General features: G+C 41.2%; 1 protein-coding gene across 3 annotated transcripts in view; it reads right to left on the bottom strand.

Annotated features, from left to right (window-relative positions):
• BAZ1A (bromodomain adjacent to zinc finger domain 1A) overlaps window positions 1-20,394 on the bottom strand; it is a 117,106-nt gene that overhangs the window by 74,669 nt on the left and 22,043 nt on the right. For all 3 annotated transcript variants that reach the window (XM_038405915.2, XM_038405913.2, XM_043516594.1), the window contains exon 3: window positions 7,672-7,812. In XM_038405915.2, the coding sequence (XP_038261843.1) occupies window positions 7,672-7,812 (141 nt within the window). The remainder of the gene's footprint in view (window positions 1-7,671; window positions 7,813-20,394) is intronic.

Below are 20,394 nucleotides of genomic sequence, written 5' to 3' on the forward strand. Positions count from 1 at the left end.
TTGATTAGATATGCCATCAATAAAAAGAGCTGCAAAGAATAAATAATAATATTGTTTAATAACAAGCCAAAACAAGCCTTTCTATATAGAAAATGAGAAGTTTCTCTCCTCCCCCTCAAAAAAAAAAAATCCAGAAAAATTAAAGTCAAGTGAGGTAGGTTATCAACCCTAATCCTGCAGCTGGCTCTGCAAGGTGAAAGTTGATGGGGTTGGCTGAACATAAGAGTCTCCCTGCACAGAGCCAGTTGCAGGATTGCAGCCCATATCTGTATTAAATTTAAAGATAACTTCCCTTGAATTTCATACTTCTGTAACAGGGAGAGTGCACATATTTCAAGATAGAAGGCTTCTCTTTAAATATTCAGACACTCCCTTACATGACACTAGAAACATCATTCAAGAGTAGATAAAATTCCACAGGTTTACCTTCATTATTTGCTTAGTTACACAAGGAGCAACCTTGTTACATACCCTGACATCAACTGAATAATTAATAAACCTGCAACTGACAATGCAAGGATGAACAGCTATGTAGCCTAAATAAAGTCAATGGGGTGCTCTGAGAATGAAGAAGCCAGTCTGCATGAAGTCAATTGCAAAATTGGGGTCTAATAATTTGTAACTCCAAAGCACTTTTGTTCCATAGACCTCACAGTGCTTTATTCAGGGCTTGGCTACACTTGCGAGTTAGAGCACATTAAAGCAGCCCCGGGCGCCCGAACTCATGATGCATCCACACTGGCAAGGCAAGTAGAGCGCCTGGACTCTGTGGGTGGAGCGCTCCTGGTAATCCATCTCGACAAAAAGCATAATGCTTGCTGCGCCGCAGCACTAGTGTGGACGTCCTGGTCTATTAATGCTCTCTGATTAGTCCCGGATGACTGGAAAAAGGCTAATGTAGTGCCCATCTTTAAAAAAGGGAAGAAGGAGGATCCTGGGAACTACAGGCCGGTCAGCCTCACCTCAGTCCCTGGAAAAATCATGGAGCAGGTCCTCAAAGAATCAATCCTGAAGCACTTAGAGGAGAGGAAAGTGATCAGGAACAGTCAGCATGGATTCACCAAGGGAAGGTCATGCCTGACTAATCTAATCGCCTTTTATGATGAGATTACTGGTTCTGTGGATGAAGGGAAAGCAGTGGATGTATTGTTTCTTGACTTTAGCAAAGCTTTTGACACGGTCTCCCACAGCATTCTTGTCAGCAAGTTAAGGAAGTATGGGCTGGATGAATGCACTATAAGGTGGGTAGAAAGCTGGCTAGATTGTCGGGCTCAACGGGTAGTGATCAATGGCTCCATGTCTAGTTGGCAGCCGGTGTCAAGTGGAGTGCCCCAGGGGTCGGTCCTGGGGCCCGTTTTGTTCAATATCTTCATAAATGATCTGGAGGATGGTGTGGATTGCACTCTCAGCAAATTTGCGGATGATACTAAACTGGGAGGAGTGGTAGATACGCTGGAGGGGAGGGATAGGATACAGAAGGACCTAGACAAATTGGAGGATTGGGCCAAAAGAAATCTAATGAGGTTCAATAAGGATAAATGCAGGGTCCTGCACTTAGGATGGAAGAATCCAATGCACCGCTACAGACTAGGGACCGAATGGCTCGGCAGCAGTTCTGCGGAAAAGGACCTAGGGGTGACAGTGGACGAGAAGCTGGATATGAGTCAGCAGTGTGCCCTTGTTGCCAAGAAGGCCAATGGCATTTTGGGTTGTATAAGTAGGGGCATAGCGAGCAGATCGAGGGACGTGATCGTTCCCCTCTATTCGACACTGGTGAGGCCTCATCTGGAGTACTGTGTCCAGTTTTGGGCCCCACACTACAGGAAGGATGTGGATAAATTGGAAAGAGTACAACGAAGGGCAACGAAAATGATTAGGGGTCTAGAGCACATGACTTATGAGGAGAGGCTGAGGGAGCTGGGATTGTTTAGTCTGCAGAAGAGAAGAATGAGGGGGGATTTGATAGCTGCTTTCAACTACCTGAAAGGGGGTTTCAAAGAGGATGGCTCTAGACTGTTCTCAATGGTAGCAGATGACAGAACGAGGAGTAATGGTCTCAAGTTGCAATGGGGGAGGTTTAGATTGGATATTAGGAAAAACTTTTTCACTAAGAGGGTGGTGAAACACTGGAATGCGTTACCTAGGGAGGTGGTAGAATCTCCTTCCTTAGAGGTTTTAAGGTCAGGCTTGACAAAGCCCTAGCTGGGATGATTTAACTGGGACTTGGTCCTGCTTTGAGCAGGGGGTTGGACTAGATGACCGTCTGGGGTCCCTTCCAACCCTGATATTCTATGATTCTATGATTCTATGATTAGCCTCCAGAAGTGTCCCACGATGCCTGTTCTAGCCACTCTGGTCATCACTTTGAACTCTACTGCCCTGCCCTTCGGTGACCAACCATCAGACCTGCCCTTTAAATTCTCTGGGAATTTTGAAAATCCCCTTCCTGTTTGCTCAGCAAGGCATGGAGTGCTCTCAGTGAATCTTTCCAGGTGACCATGCCTCCACTTGCCAGGCGATCCCCAGTATGGAGCAATGGCGAGGTGTTTGAACCTCATCAGTGTTTGGGGGGAGTAAGATGTCCAGTCCCAGCTGCGCTCCAGCTGTAGGAATTACGATACCTTCGGGCAGATATCAAGGGACATGATGGAAAGGGGCCATGACCAGGACGCACTGCAGTGCAGGATTAAAGCGAAGGAGCTGTAGAATGCCTACCACAAAGTCCGCAAGGCAAACCGCTGCTCCAGTGCTGTCCCCACAACCTGCCATGTCTACAAAAAGCTGGACGCAATACTTGGGGGTGACCCCACATCCACTCCGAAGACCAACATGCACACTTCAGAGCCCAGTTCAACAAGGCAGGAGGAGGAAGAGGAAAGCGGGACCAAGGGTGCTGAGGAGGAGGGAGACAGCCTGGCATCCCTAGATGCATGCAGCCAGGAACTGTTCTCAAGCCAGGAGGAAGGTAGCCAGTCACACAGTTCAGACGGTTCTTGAGGAAGGACAAACACCAGAGGAGGAGTAAGCAGCTTTTATTTTCGGAAAGAAGTTGTTCAGTGTGGGCTCTTGGGGTGAGGATGGTTAGGGCTGAGTGCATGCCTAGATGCGGAAGAGGGCATTGATGTCATCTCTCACATCACGGTAATTGGCCTCAGTGATCTCTTCAAAGGTCTCATTGCAGAAACTGTGCAATCTGCTTGTGCAGGTTCCTTTACAGAGCTACTGTGCTTCTTGTCCCAGTAAGGCTAACATGTCTGCGCCACTGTGCCATGAGGGGTGGGGGAACCATTGCTGCACACAGGCAAGCTGCATATGGGCCAGGGCGGAAGCCACATTGTAGAAGACGACCCTCCCTTGCTTCCCAGGTCACCCTCAGCAGTGAGATATCTTCCAGGACAAACTCCTGTGGAAAATGTGGTGAAAGTGTTCAGTATAGAGGCCCCCTGCAGCTGTTGGCTCTCCCCAAGGCACAGAACCCCAGAGGACAGTATGGCAGTGAAACACTCAGTCCCCCTTGTCCCTGTGCTTACTCACCATTTTGGGGCTCCTGTGGGTTATGTGCGCTTACTTTGGGAGGGGCAATTCCTGCTATAGTGTAGACTGTGTTTGTCTACTTTAAGTATGGCCAAATCATTGTTCTGTCTGGTGTGAACAATGCTGCCTCTGTTAAGTGTTGCATTTTGGCTTAGAGATGCAACCTTAAGATCCCAGCCGTCCTTGTTATCAATGGCCGAAAGACTCCAAAGAATCAGGAAGCGGCAACGTAGAAGCATAGAGGACATGCTGAATGAAGTAACATCTGGGTTCTTATCGCCACCAGCTGCCTCCGCCACCTGTAGCTTCACCATGCAGCCCTGCAAACTACGACCCTTACCTGCTGCACTCAACCCCTCACCATGCATTTTAGCCAGCCAGAAGTGCAGCACTCATTGCACAGCACCCCAGACAGGAAGGCTGAGTATGATAACAGGACATTCGCAAATCTGTGATTGTACCGTTCCCCACCCCACCCCCTTGCCCTTTCTGTTTCCCAAGCAGTTGTGTTTCTTTTCAATAAACGCATTTTCTTTTCAATAAATGAATTTTTTGGCTCTTTATTATTTCATTAAGTAAAAGATACCTTAGCCCAGGAAAGCAACAGGCACTGCAAGTCAGTGTATCATATGTAGCAAACACAGATTCCTACTAACATTGGAACCACTGTACTTCACTCCCGTGCAGGGTACCAAGCATTACTGGTGGCTTTCAGCCTCAAATTGCTCCCTCAAGGCATCCCTAATCCTTGCAGCCCCATGCTGGGCCCCTCTAATAGCCCTGCTCTCTGGCTGTTCAAATTCGGCCTCCAGGTGTTGAACCTCTGAGTTCCATGCCTGAGTGAATCGTTCACCATTCCCTTCACAAATGTTATGGAGGATACAGCACGCGGATATAACCCCGGGGATGCTGTCATCGGCCAGGTCCAGCTTTCCATACAGACAGCACCAGCGGCCCTTTAAACAGCCAAAAGCACACTCCACAGTCATTCTGCACCAGCTCAGCCTGTTGTTGAACTGCTCCCTGCTGTTCTCAAGGCTCCCTGTGTAGGGTTTCATGAGCCACGGTATTAAAGGGTAAGCTGGGTCTCCAAGGATCACAATGGGCATTTTGACTTCCCCTACGGTGATCTTCTGGTCTGGGAAGAAAGTCCCGGCTTGCAGCTTCCTGAACAGGCCTGTGTTCCGAAAGATGTGTGCATCATGCACCTTTCCGGACCAGCCTGCGTTAGTGACAATGAAACTCCCACGATGATCCACAAGCGCCTGGAGAACCATAGAGAAATACCCCTTCCAATTTATGTATTCGGAGCTAGGTGGGCTGGTGCCAGAATTGGAATATGCATCCCATCTATTGCACCTCTGCAGTTAGGTAAACCCATTTATGCAAAGCCAGCCACAATGTCATGCACGTTATCCAGAGTTACAGTTCTTCTGACCAGGATGCGATTAATGGCCCTGCAAACTTGCATCAACATGATTCCAACAGTTGACTTTCCCACTCCAAACTGGTTAGCAACCTATCAGTAGCTGTCTGGAGTTGCCAGCTTCCAGACTGCAATAGCCACTCACTTCTCCACCGGCAGGGCAGCTCTCAATCTCGTGTCCTTGCACCGTAGGGTGGGGGCGAACTCAGCTCACAGTCCCATGAAAGTGGCTTTTCTCATCCAAAAGTTCTGCAGCCACTGCTCGTCATCCCAGACTTGCATGACGATCTGATCCCATCACTCAGTGCTTGTTTCTTGAGCCCAAAAGAGGTGTTCCACTGCGGTGAGCATGTTCATTAATGCCACAAGTAATCTTATGTCATAAGCGTTATGTGAATCGACATAGTTGTCGGACTCCTCATGGTCAGTTTGCAGCTTAAGGAGTAACTCAACTGCCATTCGTGACGTGCTGGCGAGACCCATCAGCATATTCCTCAGCAGTTTGGGATCCATTCCCACAGACCGAAAGGGAAGACAGAGCACGCAATACAAAAAACTTTGAAAGATGGCACCAGATGTGGACGGAAGCAAAGGGATTGCTGGGATGCAAAGCGAAGAATCACGGGGCGTTGGGACAAGACCCAGAATACCCCGCACCCCTCCGCCCCCTTCCCACAAGCCACAATGGGAAAAGGTGCTCTGTGGGATAGCTGCCCATAATGCACCGCTCCCAATGCCACTGCAAGTGCTGCAAATGTGGACACACCAGTGCGCTTGCAGCTGACAGTGTGAACTTACTGCAGCACTTTCCCTTCTGTGCTCACCGAGGGCTGGTTTAACTCACAGCGCTCTACATCTGCAAGTGGAGCCATGCCCACAGATGAGTAAATTATCCACATTGTACAAGTAGCAAAAGTGAGGCATGTAAACTAAGTGACTTGCCAATATGAAGTTACTCCAAATTAACACCAGTATAACTGAGGCCACAATCTGGTCCATCTCACTTTGTCCATCGTACAGAAATATCCTTAGTAAATCTCAGTTCTTTCTTGCCCTACTTTTGAGGCCTTTTGGATGTAATGGTAATAGACATTATAATACTGTAATAAGTTTAGAAGAAAATACACATAAAACATAACCAAATTTTTAAGATACTAATGTACACACATACACTAAGAAAACTGTGGAATAAGGCACTTTGTATCTACAGAATTAGAAGCTTAGCCAAGTTCCATTTATAGAGCCACAATAAGACTAGGTCTCTTCAATGCAGGGACTTGAAAATCTTTGGTTTTTTATTGTCACAGTTTTGAGCGTGGTGCTGGAACAGTGTTTATGAATTCAGTACCACTTATATTTCTAAGTAACAGCAGGTTGTGAAAATGAGGAAGAAACTGTATTGTAGTAATAACCATTTCAGACTACTCAAAAGTAATGGCCCTGATCATGCAAGCTGATCTATTTAGACTGACCCCTACACCCAACTGCAGCACTAATTAAGTCAATTGGACTCCACACAGGGATGGGGGGTCTGCCCAGAACAATCAGTTTATGGGACTGCGGTCTAAATCTGTAGCTCAGCAGCACCGTGGACTGGCAAAATAATTGTAAAGAGGAACCTTGTTTCATACTAGGAAATCTAAATCTATCTACTCAAATCTATCTCCCTTTTATATTTTCCTCCGTAATTTTCCTTGCCCCAGTCTCAAAAACCAGCTCAAGTAACGGTTTAAGTCAGCCCACTTGATCTTCCTATTTGCTCTTGTATATAAAATCATAAAACTGAATTTGGAGTCTTTCCTGGAGCAGAGAAAAAATATGGCACACTAAATTAAGGGTCCAGGAGGAATTGGGTCATGAGGATAGGGTTGTCAGGTCAAAAAGGAGACCTGGCAGTGTCCAGTCAGATGTAGTGACTGGACACCAAAAATCTGGTTACTGCAAGCATGGGGGTGGGAAGTGCCATATCATCAACCCATGCCAGCCCCAGCTCAGCAGGGGCCGCCTCCTCCCTGCCTCTCGTGGGGGGGCAGGCAGGCTCCGTGTCAGGCTGCAGCTCCAGAGCAGAGGCAGGGCTTTGGGGGAAGAAGTGGAGCAGGGGCAGGGTCATCAGCAATTAAAAAGCTGGCAATTAAAAATCTACATGAGGCAGAAGTCTGTTCATCTAATACAAATATCAAAATAAATACATAAAATAATGGGCCATCTAGCTTCTGGAAGAGTTCTCTTTTTCGTATTTGCTCTAAATTGAAATCCCTATTTAAAATACAACCCTGAATTAGTGTTTGCAATCTTACAAATATTTTTAGGTTTTGTCCAAAAAACACATTGAACTCTACAATGTTAGTTTTAAGTCTGGTAAACAGAGCAGAAGTAGAGAAGAGAAGCTTTGAAAACAGACCAAGTGCTACACCACTACCCTCCTACAGACAATGTAATTTGAAATTAATTAATGCCTCTTATGCCTCAATTATTCTCTTTTTTCAATGCTCTCTGGCTAAATACACTTAAATTGCCTATTTTGCAATATATAAGGACCTGTGAATCTTTAGCCACTCAGACTGCTCAGCTGGCTAAATATTCTGACACCATATCCTCTGAACTTTGCTTGAGACAAATCTCTTCAAGAAAAGTCCCACTAAATCTGCTTTAGCCTCATTTTCCAAAATGTAATCAAAATATTTGATACACTTGAAAAACTGTAATTTTACCCATTTTGTGCAGAGTTGTTGTGTGTTTCTGAATCATCGCTATCACTGATGACGATAGTGTCTTCATCGGTCCTGTTGATGTGGCCATTGGCAACTCCATTGTGATGTGGAGCTATGACTTCCAAAATCTTACATTGCAACCTGAAATAAAATAAGGACAGTTATAAACATGAAGATCCTTTGAAAATGCAAAAAGTTTAAATTTGTTGAATGAATTATTCTAAAAGTACATTTGTAATCCCAGAATAGAAACAGTGGCTATATTTTACATAGGAGTTACACCTTACTACATCTGTAAAAGTGACTAATTCACCTCCTTAAATATATACCAACTTGACTAAACAGGCCAGTAAATTATTAGAATTTTCTAAGTCATATATACACTTGACTTATCTTTATTTACTTAAATATACTTTTTCAGTTTATTTTGAAATCACTGGTAGTAAGAACTTTTGTGCTTATTTTATCCAAATGACAATTAACCACATCTTTTTAAAATAAAATGAACTTTATTTTTGTTACTTAGAAACGAGACAAAAACCTTTTACATTTATTTTCATAGTAATCTAGGAAAAAAGGAAAGGATTTTGTGTTGCCAAAGTATTTATACTAGAAAAGACCATCCTCTAGTATAGTTGATGACCCAAATAAACAAGGCTAAAATGACCACTTTGTATCTAATCTTAATAATGGCCCATTTATCTCCTGACACATATTAAGGCTCCATCTGGCACATATACAAATGACAAACAAAGCAAATCCATTCCTTTGCTATCATGAGTGCTAGTTATAAAAGAAACAAAATTAAGTGTGTTATTCAAAATCTATAATCAATTGACACTCATTTAATATGTTTCATAACTATATAATAAACAATTCTTAGCCACTAGGTTTCTCCCTTCCCTGGCATTCCTGGGTGCACATTTTTTAGTTTAATCTCTTAAAGCCATGTCTGCACTATGAAAATTATCCATTGTGGACAATGAATGAAGCTGAACACAGACTGCAAGGGCAGCCAAAGAAAAACCATATTATAACTACCTTCTTAGAGGAACCGAGCATCAGTACTGGTAATGGACATCACAGAATTGCAAAGCACAGGGCTTGAACCAAGCTTTCTTAGCCCCTTTAGACATGTGCACGCAAGGTCACAGATCCAAGACAGGAAATATGTATGAGGAAAAATCCTCTGGAGAGAACAAACACTGGGGAAGGAAAGCAGCCCAAGAGGGCTAAACACCAGGCAATGCTTGCAAAGGCAAAGGAACAAAAAAAAATTTTTTTTAAATGAAATGAAAAACAAACAAAAAATGATAAAGAAGTCCTTACTAACCCCCTCTTCCCCATATATAAGCATGCAGGGGGGAAAAATGAGGGAAAACAACAAGAGAAAAATTGAGGCATTAAGTGTGCTGTCAATCTCACTACACTTTCAGTAATAAAGAATGAGAGAACTACTCGAGCTATCTCCGCCCCGCCTCCTTTTTATAAGCTCGGAACCTTGAATGGGGGAAAGAAGGCTAAGTAGAGTAGGCTAACGCATCCTGCTTTCTAAAAGATGACAATCTTGCTTGGTCCCAGGATATGATTATCAATTTATGAACAATTTCCAAAAGGAGGTCAACTGGCTAGTGAGCTCTTTTTGAAAAATAATATCCGCTATACACTGATACAAACATACATTTTAAAAAGGGATTTCTTCCAAGAAGGTTTAGGCCCAAAATATTCCCAGCTACAAAATAATAACTCCTGAAACAAACTGTTTGAAATGAAGAGTTCATGTTTTCAAAACAGATAATCCAGAGGGAAGGAGGCACTAGTCAGCTCAAGTTATTGGCAATGAGATACACAAACTTTCATCTTTACATCATTGTTTCAAATACTTCACAAGATAATAACAGCCAGAAACTACCCTCCAACAGCTGCTGGTTATCCTATGTAAAGTAAATTGGTTGATAATTGTCCAAACCACAAAAACTACCATTACAATTAACATTAATTGGCATTCTTGTAAACAATCTTTCAGCATATTCACATGAAGATTTAACTACTCCACTACCTCTAAGAGAGTACCTCAAAATCAGGCTTCAGGCACACTGACACAGTAGTTCAGGGAAGTCTGCACTACATCTGCTCATACCGTAATTGTTGTGTGGATAGAAGAAATTTCAAGTGACACTTTAGAGGAAACCCCAACATCATATCTCACATGCACAATCATTTAAATAGATGCACATTAACATTACTACAATATAATAAAGGAAATGTAATCTCCTTCTAACCACGCTGTTTGACAAAGACCACGGTCCAACAATATTTGCCAGATACATGCCCAAAGGCCTAAACCTACTATCCAAGCCAATACCAAAGATAAATTGGACCAGCAGGATTCAGCCTAGCAGTGCGATAATTGTGTTTCAATACTACTATGTGGATCTATCTATGCTCATCCAGTCCTCAATTATCTAGCTACTAGCAAGAGGAGAGTACATTTTTCAAGTCTTGCCAAAGATTCAGTCAGGAAAGGAAAAGAAATTAGGAACTGTGTTTCATCTATTTCTCACCCCAAAATATACTCACATTTAATGTAATCAGAAAACCAATGAGCCTTATTACACACATCTGTCTTATAGTGAAGAGGTCAGTACCACAAAACTGCCTGTTTTGACGAAGTGGGTTTTAGCCCATGAAAGCTTATGCTCAAATAAATTTGTTAGTCTCCAAGGTGCCACAAGTATTCCTCGTTCTTTTTGCTGATACAGACTAAAAACGGCTACCACTCTGAAACCTATTACATAGCTGGTTTCACTTAAAAAGTGTTTTTTGTACTTTTTTATTTTATAAGCTGAAAAATAAATTTCCCTGAAAATTTTATCCAGTTCAATTTAGCTAACATTTTAAAAAATGAATTTCTACTAGAAAACTATTAAAAGCACTAGTAGGTTTGGAGCCATAGTCATTACCACCACTCTCTCATTCTAGTGCTTAATTTTTAAAGGGCCACAAGAGGGAGCTCATACATGCTAAAACTGAAAAATATATTAAAAGAGCCTCATGAAAGCTCAAATTAGAACAGATTGAATTCTGTAACTGATACTAAATTCTACAATGTGTCATCAAAAAATTGAAAGAATTTAAAAACTGCAAATGGTTAACTTTCCTGGACGCTTATGAATATTTAGTCAATGAGCATTTCAGCACAACTTTTATTTACTCCTTTATCCCTTTGCTAGGTCCAAAAGGGGAAAAAATGCTATCTATCTTCTCTCTTCCCATAACAGCAGAGACTCTGCTCAACCATCATGCCCTATAAACTTGATCCAGAGAAACAAGAAGATCCTTCAACACAAACAAACAGTCAGGATGATTAATCATTTGAACAAACTACCACAGAAAGGGGTGGATTCTCCATCTCTTGATGTTTTCAGATCAAGACTGGATGCCCTTCTGAACGATATGTTTTAGTCAAACAAGCTATTGCACTTAATACAAAAGTAAGTGGGTGAAATTATGTAACCTGTGATATACAAGAGGTCAGACTAGATAGCCAGTTTGTGTCTTATGGATAAGGCATGGAGGTCACAGTATTCACAATACTAGTGAACCTGAATAAAGTTGGTGACGAGCCCACCCCACACTCACCCCGCAGCAGCAGCTCCTGTTCCATCAGAATGGACCAAGACCCATACGCACTGGAGATGGGAGAGTCAAAGGGACCATGCCCCGCAACTTTTTAAAACCTGGCTGGAGGGACCCAGGTTCTGCGGTGCATCATGCAAAGTGCTGGCCAGGTTCCACTCTGCATCAGGCCACTTGCTGACAGCCAGGCCCTTACCAGCTGTCAAAACCGTGGTGGTGGCGCCTCAGAACAAGAGAGCAACTGGACCCATCACCAGAGGGTCTTGGGCTCACCAGCAGGGAGGGTAAGGCAGGGGTGAGGGAGAGATTCCCCCCCTCCCCCCGCTTTTGCAGTCCTTCCAGCACCCCATGATGGAGATTTGTGCATGGACGTGCCAAATCTGAATGGTGTTGCGAACACACGCTCCAGGTCACACAACGCATGGAGTGGAGAACCTACAGCCCCACAGGACAGGAGCCACCACTATGGGGTGGGCTCACTTTCCAACCATGCCTCCCCTCTCCCCTGGGTCTCACCTTTCAGCACACCCAGTATATAATCCACTCTTTCCCTCCTCACCACCTCCCCTCCAGCCCCAACAGTATTCTCTTTGGTGTCAATTCTTTGTTATTTACTTATTATGAAATTTTCTACAAACAATAAAAGTTACTCTTTAAATATTTTTTTTTGGGGGGGAAGCATTAATGTAGTATTTCATAGTAGCAACAAAGATTAAACATAATTTTTTTATAAATTTGATTCACTTTCTTTAGAAGTGAGGAAAAAAATATAGCTCTTCCTTAAGAACAGCAGATGAAAACTACATTTGGAGATCTTTCTGTGACTTCTCATTTTCTTCCTTCACCTCTGCTGTGAAATGTACTGAAAATTTCTGTGCTAAAATTGTAGGCTTAGTTAGTTATCCATCTTATTTTATGTCATAATGCAGATAAAAGAAAACAGATGAATACCAAATAAAAATGTGATTGTGAAGGAAAATAGCAGACTCTCAAGAATAGCCCCCTAATTTTAAAACACTGTTTTCTAAAACAAGGATAGCTTCAGCATGAGCCAGGTAAAGAAGAGCATGGGTTAACTGAATGAAAGACATTTTTTCTACCTCATCTTGCATTAAAAGTTACAAATAATACATGTTTTTTAAAGTCACATCAATTATTTGAGTTAATTAAGTTTCTCTCTTTAAATTCTAGTATGGTCAGCAGTAACTACAGTGACATGCATTTTACAAACATTGAAAATGGAAGGCCAGATTCAAACCCTATTGAAGTCATTAGGAATCTTTCCACTGACTTCAAAATGATTTGGAAAAGGGCCAGTAAAGCTGCTAAGATAAAAGCAACTTGCTGCACAGGTATCAGAAGGGTAGCCGTGTTAGTCTGGATCTGTAAAAGCGGCAAAGAGTCCTGTGGCACCTTATAGACTAACAGACGTATTGGAGCATAAGCTTTTGTGGGTGAATGCCCACTTCGTCGGATGCATGCACAGGAACACACTTAAAGTTTTAGGCTTGTCAATATGAACATTTAACTTGCAGCAACTGGGGTGTGAATCTATCCCTCACTAGCCTGCCACATACTAACTGTTCATTTGGACCCTGCTGACATACACTCCTTAATGCACTTTGATCTACTCCTGTTTCAAAGTGGTGCCCCCCCCATCAGAAGAAGGTGCAGAGAGGAGTTCTAACTAAATACAAACTGTAGCACCATTTTACCAAATCAAACACTGAAGCATGAGTAAAATGCTTAGTAAAAGAATGAACAGAATATGTGCAGTGGCCTTTTTGAAGAAGCAGCTGCCTTGGATGGAGCAGATGACTGGAATCTTTTCCGACACTGAATGCTCTGCTGCTGTAAAGGAGACCATCTATGGAACTACAAAGCAGTATAGGAGATCTTCTTTGAGGCAGACAAGAGCTGGGAAAGTCCTATAAGAGTTAAGGGCATAGGGAATGAGATGGGGTGACTCTCTCGGTTTTAATCCTCTCTACGGATTCATCCATTTCATTACTAAAAAGACCTGACCCTTCAAAGAGGAGGTCTTCATTATTCTCGTGATTCCAGAGCAAGGCCAGTGATCTGAGGCAAGAATATCGCCTCATAACTATGCTAGTGGCCATTGCGCTAGCCATATCTTAGGTATCATATGATAGTCTCAATGAATATCTAACATTCTACCCTCAGTGACAAAAATTTTTTTACAGCTTCCCTTTGTTCCTCCAGCAAGGAGTCCAAAATAGAGTTAGTGAAGTCCCAGACTGCTTAGGTGTATCAGGATATGCAATTTGCCACACAGAAACCCAATAAGGAGGAAGAATCAACTTTTTTCCCAAAACCATCCAGTCTGCGACTTTCACTATCTAAGCCCTGGTCTACACTATAAACTTATGACAGTATGACCACGTTGCTCAGGGTGTTGAAAATCCACACCCCTGAACGACGCAATTATACCAACCTAACTCCCAGTACAGACAGCGCTACATAGAGGAAAGGACTTCTCCCATCAACATAGCTACCACCTCTCGGGGAGGTGGAGTACCTACATCAATGGGAGAATCTCTCCCATTGGCGTAGGTAGCATCTTCACTAAGCACTACAGCAGCACAGCTGCACCGGTGCATCTGCGCCACTGCAGCGCTGTTAAGTGTAGACAAGCCCTATGAGGAAAGAAAGGGATACCTTGCTGCTCTAGCCAATTTTCTGGTCTGCAAAGACCACTATAGAATTTGCTGAATGATGTTGTAACAAAAATCAGTGGCCCTACAAGTTTACTTGGTACATCTGATTAGCTGTCTTCTACATCAGTGGTGAAGAAATGGGAGAGTGCCAGATGTCCTTGGATTTAGTAGGTCTGAAATAGTAGGGAGTGTAATTTTGTCCTTTGCCTGTCATTCCATAGTATCAAAAAGGAAATCAGATGTTTCTGATGCTGGAACTCCTGTCTGGAGATGGAGGGTATTAGTCATTCTTCCCATAAGCTCTTGAAACTGCTGTTGTTTAATCGGGGAAGAGACCAACGAAACACCAATTCAGTCTTCAGGAGATTTGACATCAGTATATCCATCAATGAGTGACTGCTCTGTTTCCTCTGAAGGAGTTTCTTCCTATTTATCTGACACCATTCCTCTTGCAAACATAGTGGTTCCAATGCCAGTGCCAATAGTGCTGGCTACATGGGCACCAACTAAAACATGAAGGCCACTGAAGGCAGCAGTGCCTGAGATAAGGCTGGTGCCAGAAAAGCTCTTGGCACCAAAGGAGATGACTCTGGTGCCAGAAAGGATATCAATGAAGATGACATCACTAGTGCCAAAGTCAGTGCCACAGTGAGCAGATCTGGCCACAGTGAGCAGATCTTCATTGATTTTTGAACTTAGGGCCACATCAGGAGTTGGAGGGGGCCCTGCATATTGATTTTTATTCGCCCTGTATGAAAGTAGTTCTCTTTTTGAGAGAACAGAAAAATAATCCATTTAGAAGAACATATATTTAAGTAGTTAATAGGTTGATACACAAAAAAAAAAGTGCATTTAGAGTAAAGGATTTTAAATAACATTTGTTCTGAAGTGTTACTGAATATTATCTTTTAGCAGAATATATTACAGGAGTTCTAAATCTCCTCAAAACATACAGGTTTAAGTTATCATGAAATTGAATTTTTGAGCTATATTTTCAGCTGGGACTGTACCGTGCACTCACGTGCCTGTGCTTTGCAGTGAAAACACTTACATGTGCACTTTAAAAATTCCAAGTACCAGGACATGCAGGGTTAGAATTCTTCAAGTGTGCCTGCAGGGTGTAGGTACATGTATATGAATGCACAATTTGCTAAAAAGCTATGAAACAGGATATCCAAAATATCTAATTTGAAATAACTTATGTAGGACAGTTCACAAGGTCAAATTTTTGAATGCTGGAGATGGCAGAGTTCTCATTAATTTAAAACACTACTCACCTTTTCATATTCCTTTTTCTTTAACAAATAAGTTTCCTTAACATGATACATTTTTAGTACAGGTACATTTTATTTGAAGAATCTGTGCTCTCCTTATAAAAAGCATCTGGGCAGGGTTTTATATTCACATAGCTTGTATTACTCTTCCCCATCCTCTTTTACCACTGTTCATTTGCTTCAAGCACCTGTTATGTCTTATCTTGTCAAACTAAAGCCTTGATCCTACAAATGACTGCACAAGCAAATCCCTGCACCCCAGGGGAGTCCCACCAAAGTCAAAAGGGCTCTGCAAGAGTGCAGGGCCTGTCTGTATAAAGACAGTTGCAGGATCGGGCCTAGAATTCTAAGGTCTTTAGAGGAGGGACTGTCTCTGTCTATACTCATTCAGCGCAACAGGGCCTTGATCTAGTTGTGGCTTCCTAAATGCTACTGGGATACAAATAATAATCTGGCATTTTATTATGTTAACAATATAATTTAAAAGACAGTAATTCAGAAAGAGTCTCTTGTCAGAGTCCAAAGTGCATATTAAATTTGTCTCCATATACCTCGCAATAAATTGGTACACCACCACAAAATGAGAACCTGAAAAATCATTTTGAGCCAAGAATCCTGAATCTTAGAGAGATATTGTTCAGTTCTGTGTAAATACCACAAGATATTTTGATGGAGAGTTTTAATATAAATGGGGCATTAATGAAAAGAGAGTCAGAAGCAAGATTAAATCCACTTTTAAAAATCTCCTAAATAGACAAAAGAAAGAATCTAGTACCAAACCATTATGAACAAAAATTAAATTTCAACCCAATAATTCACAAACAGATAGCTACAAATGTAAGAGTAACTTCACCATTTAATAACTAGCTATAATATACTACAGTTAAAATCTTATTAAAAGCAAAAAGAGAATTTTTGGTAAGTGTAGTAATTCACATATTTGCACTAAAAGTGTGATTGTGATTCCTTTCATGTGTTTGAATACTAAGATAAAAACTTCTGTTTCAGGTAATACTACCTGACTAGTAGATAAGGCTGCTTAAATGGGACTGGCTGGATCAGGGGACTTAGTGAGATACTGGCTCTTTCACTTCTATGACAATGAGACCTTGTCTACACACAAAATTGGTACTGCTTTAACTATACCAAAATTAAAAGGACACAACCCTCTTTATGTGGATGCAGTTATACAGTACCAGTATATACATGGTTATATTAGCATAGTTTATTCCCTTACAGCAAGGGAAACAAGTTATACCAGTACAGGGAACCTTTAAACCAGTATAACTACATCCACAATGCGATTTGTGGGGCTATAACTGCATCAGTTTAAAAAAAAAAAAACCACAACACTAACCAACAAAGTTATACTGGTACAAAAACTGTATCTAGACCAGGATTGATACATATTGCCATCCAGGTTAGCAATAACCAAAAGTTAGTACTAATTAACAGCTGTTCAACAGCCTACATGAAATGAGGTGTGGGGTCTTATTCTAGTGGACCTTACATAAACCATCTCATCATAATTGCTACTAGTCAACAGAATAGAAAAAAGCATCCCAAAAATGTAAGTCATGGAAGTTGAGCTCCTTAGACATGGTACTTCCAGAACTGAAGTGAGGTATATTGAATGGCAATGGAGAAAGATTGAAGGCTGTATGAGTCCTGTGGAAAGAATCTGCTTTCCCGTGCTATCAATTACACTTTTCCCAGGCACTGTATTAGCTTTATTATCAGGACTTCAGAAATTCATTTCTCCACAGTAAATGGAAGTTTTCCCAGGAAAGTGCCAGCAACTTCTGCAGAATCTGAAGTTTAAGAACATAAGAATAGTCATACGGGTCAGACCAATGGTCCATCTAGCCCAGTATTCTGTCTTCCAAAAGTGGCCAATGCTGGGCGTTTCAGAGGGAATGAACAGAACAGGTAATCATCAAGTGATCCAATCCCTGTAGCTGATTCCCAGCTTCTGGAAAACAGAGGTTATGGACACTTCAGAGCATGGCTTTGCATCACTGCCCATCCTGGCTAACAGCCATTGATGGACCTATTCTCCATGAATTTATCTAGTTTTTTTTTTTTAACCCTGTTATGGTCTTGGTGTACACAACATCCTCTGGCAAAGAGTTCCACAGGTTGACTACACTGTGCAAAGAAATACTTCCTTTTGTGTTTGTTTTAAACCTGATGCCCATTAATTTCATTTGGTGACCTCTAGTTCTTATGATATGCAAAGAAGTAAATAACACTTCCTTATTTACTTTCTCCACACCAGTCTTGATTTTATAGACCTCTGTCATATCCCCCTCTTAGTCATCCCCTTTCCAAGCTCAAAAGTCCCAGTCTTATTAATCTCTCCTCATATGGAAGCTGTCCCATACCTCTAATAATTTGTTGCACTTTTCTGTACCTTTTCCAATTCTAATATACATCTATATCTATATATAGATATTTAGATAGGGCAACCAGATCTGCACACTGTATTCAAGATGTGGGGCATATCATGGATTTATATAGAGGCAATATGATATTTTCTGTCTTACTATCTATCCCTTTCCTAATGATTCCCAATATTCTATTAGCTTTTTGACTGTCACTGCACACTGAGTGGATGTTTTCAGAGAACTATCCACAATGACTCCAAGATCTCTTTCTTGAGTAGTAACAGCTAATTTAGACCCCATCATTTTATATGTATAGCTGTGATTATGTTTTCCAATGTACATTACTTTGCATTTATCAACATTGAATTTCATCTGCCATTTTGTTGTCCAGTCACCCAGTTTTGTGAGGTCCCTTTGTAACTCTCCACAATCTGCTTTGGACTTAACAATCTTCAGTAACTTTGTATCGTCTGAAAATTTTGCCACCTGTTTCCCCCTTTATCCAGATCATTTATGAGTATGTGGAACAGCACTGCTCCCTGTACAGATTCCTGGGTGACACCACTATTTACCTCTCTCCAGTCTGAAAAGTGACCATTTATTCCTGCTCTGTGTTTCCTATTTTTTAACCAGTTACTGATCCATGAGAGAACCTTCCCTCTTATCCCATGACAGCTTATTTTGCTTAAGAGCATTTTGTGAGGGACCTTGTCAAAGGCTTTCTGAAAAAATCTAAGTGCACTATTAGTTTTCATTATATTAAAAAAAAAAAGTTTCTAACCCTTAAGACTGCAAAGAATCTTCTAAATATGAGCAGAAAGTAAACTGATGGAATACGGTCTTCCTGACTCTACAGGCAAACAGCTTCAGTACCATTGCTGCACCTAATTTTGTAAAGTAGCAACAGAATGTAAATTGATAAAGGCCTTCTTTGTTTGCTATTTAGAATTCTTTGGACAGTTCTGAACTGAAAAGAATCATAGAAATGTATGGATGAAAGGGACCTCAGACGCGGGACCAAGTAAACCTAGACAAGACCTGACAGCTGTTTGTCCAACCTCTTCTTAAAAACGTCCAGTGACAGGATTCCACAAACTCCCTTGGAAGGCTATTCCAGTACTTAATTATCCTTATAGTTAGAAATTTTTTCCTAACATCTCACCTAAACCTCCCTTGCTGCAAATTAAGACCATTACTGTTAATCCTACCTTAAGAGAACAATTGATCACAGTCCTCTTTATTATAACTCTTAACATATTTGAGGTTATCAGGTCCCCCGCAGTCTTCTTTTCTCAAGACTAAACATTCCCAGTTCATTTAACTTTTCCTTAAAGATCAGATATTCTGTACAATCCAATTTTATTAGATTGCATATGACATACATGTGTTTCACAAATACAAAAAGAAAAACATACACAAACAACAGCAACATCGATATAATATATTAAAATGTCAATTAGAACTTAATAAAAACTCTTTTCCTTGGCACAATGTTAACAGGACAAAAATTGCCACTGATTTAATTACAACAGGGGACTGAGAAAATATTAAAACCATGACCTTTTAAGACAGTGATAAAGATTCTTTAAAACAAAAACAAAAACAAAAAAAACACCCACAAAAGTGGTAAAATCCAGCTTGCTCTCGGAAGCTGGAAAATTCTGTAATTTAAAAGCTAATGACATAGATCTTCTAATGCTCCATATTTACATGGGCAAAAATGAAGATGCAAAGAAACTTTTCTACCTTTAAGGACAACAGTTTCCAGGGTTTGCAATCTTAACTGAGCATGCCTTACGTATATGAGGATTTGATAACTCATTTGAATATGGTTCAAAAACCAAGAGCTATCTTTCAAAGTAGAAAACCAAAAGGCAAACTTAGAATCATGAATAATAGCCAGAACTTCTTGTGGATAATAACGGTCACTCTTTGTTTAAGTAGTTGATTATGTTGATTAAAAGATATAGACAATAAATGAGTAACAGAAAAACCCAACTTAGCTATAATAAATTAAAGGTCTTATACCAGGGAAATAAGGCGTACACAGGTTGCTCCTCCATCTCCTGAAGGCAAAGATGGAGCAATCTATAATCTGGAAGAGTACATATTTTAGGCCAAAATATAAGAAAAGCAATATAAACTGTACTACTGACAGAAAAAACACCCACCTCAGCATGTAAAAACAAAATAGGGGTAGAATTTGGGAGAATTAAAAGTCTCCTACAAAATTATTTTGAATGATTTGAAATTTGGCCTTTAAATCAATCTTCTGCAATATTATTTTAGCATTAAAAATTCTTAGCGCTGGAGCAACTCTGTTCCCACCATATGAGAGGGTAAAACAGAGCACCCTTTGAGCAGACCTAAGGACCTTTTGTTTTAAGTCTTTATAATAAGGGAACCAACAGCCCAAATGATAAACTTTCTCCCTAAATAAGTAAAAACAGAGACTTGTTTTACAAGGTAACCATGATGGGCAGGGATGGTGTCCCTTACCTCTGGTTTGCCAGAAGCTGGGAATGGGTGACAGGGGATGGATCACTTGATGATTACCTGTTCTGTTCATTCCCTCTGAAGCACTTGGCATTGTCCACCAAATGCATCCGATGAAGTGAGCTGTAGCTCACGAAAGCTTATGCTCTAATAAATTTGTTAGTCTCTAAGGTGCCACAAGTACTCCTTTTCTTTTTGCGAATACAGACTAACACGGCTGCTACTCTGAAACCTATCAGAAGACAGGAT

Source organism: Dermochelys coriacea, chromosome 6, assembly GCF_009764565.3.
Source record: "Dermochelys coriacea isolate rDerCor1 chromosome 6, rDerCor1.pri.v4, whole genome shotgun sequence".
In the NCBI taxonomy this organism is placed as follows: domain Eukaryota; kingdom Metazoa; phylum Chordata; order Testudines; family Dermochelyidae; genus Dermochelys; species Dermochelys coriacea.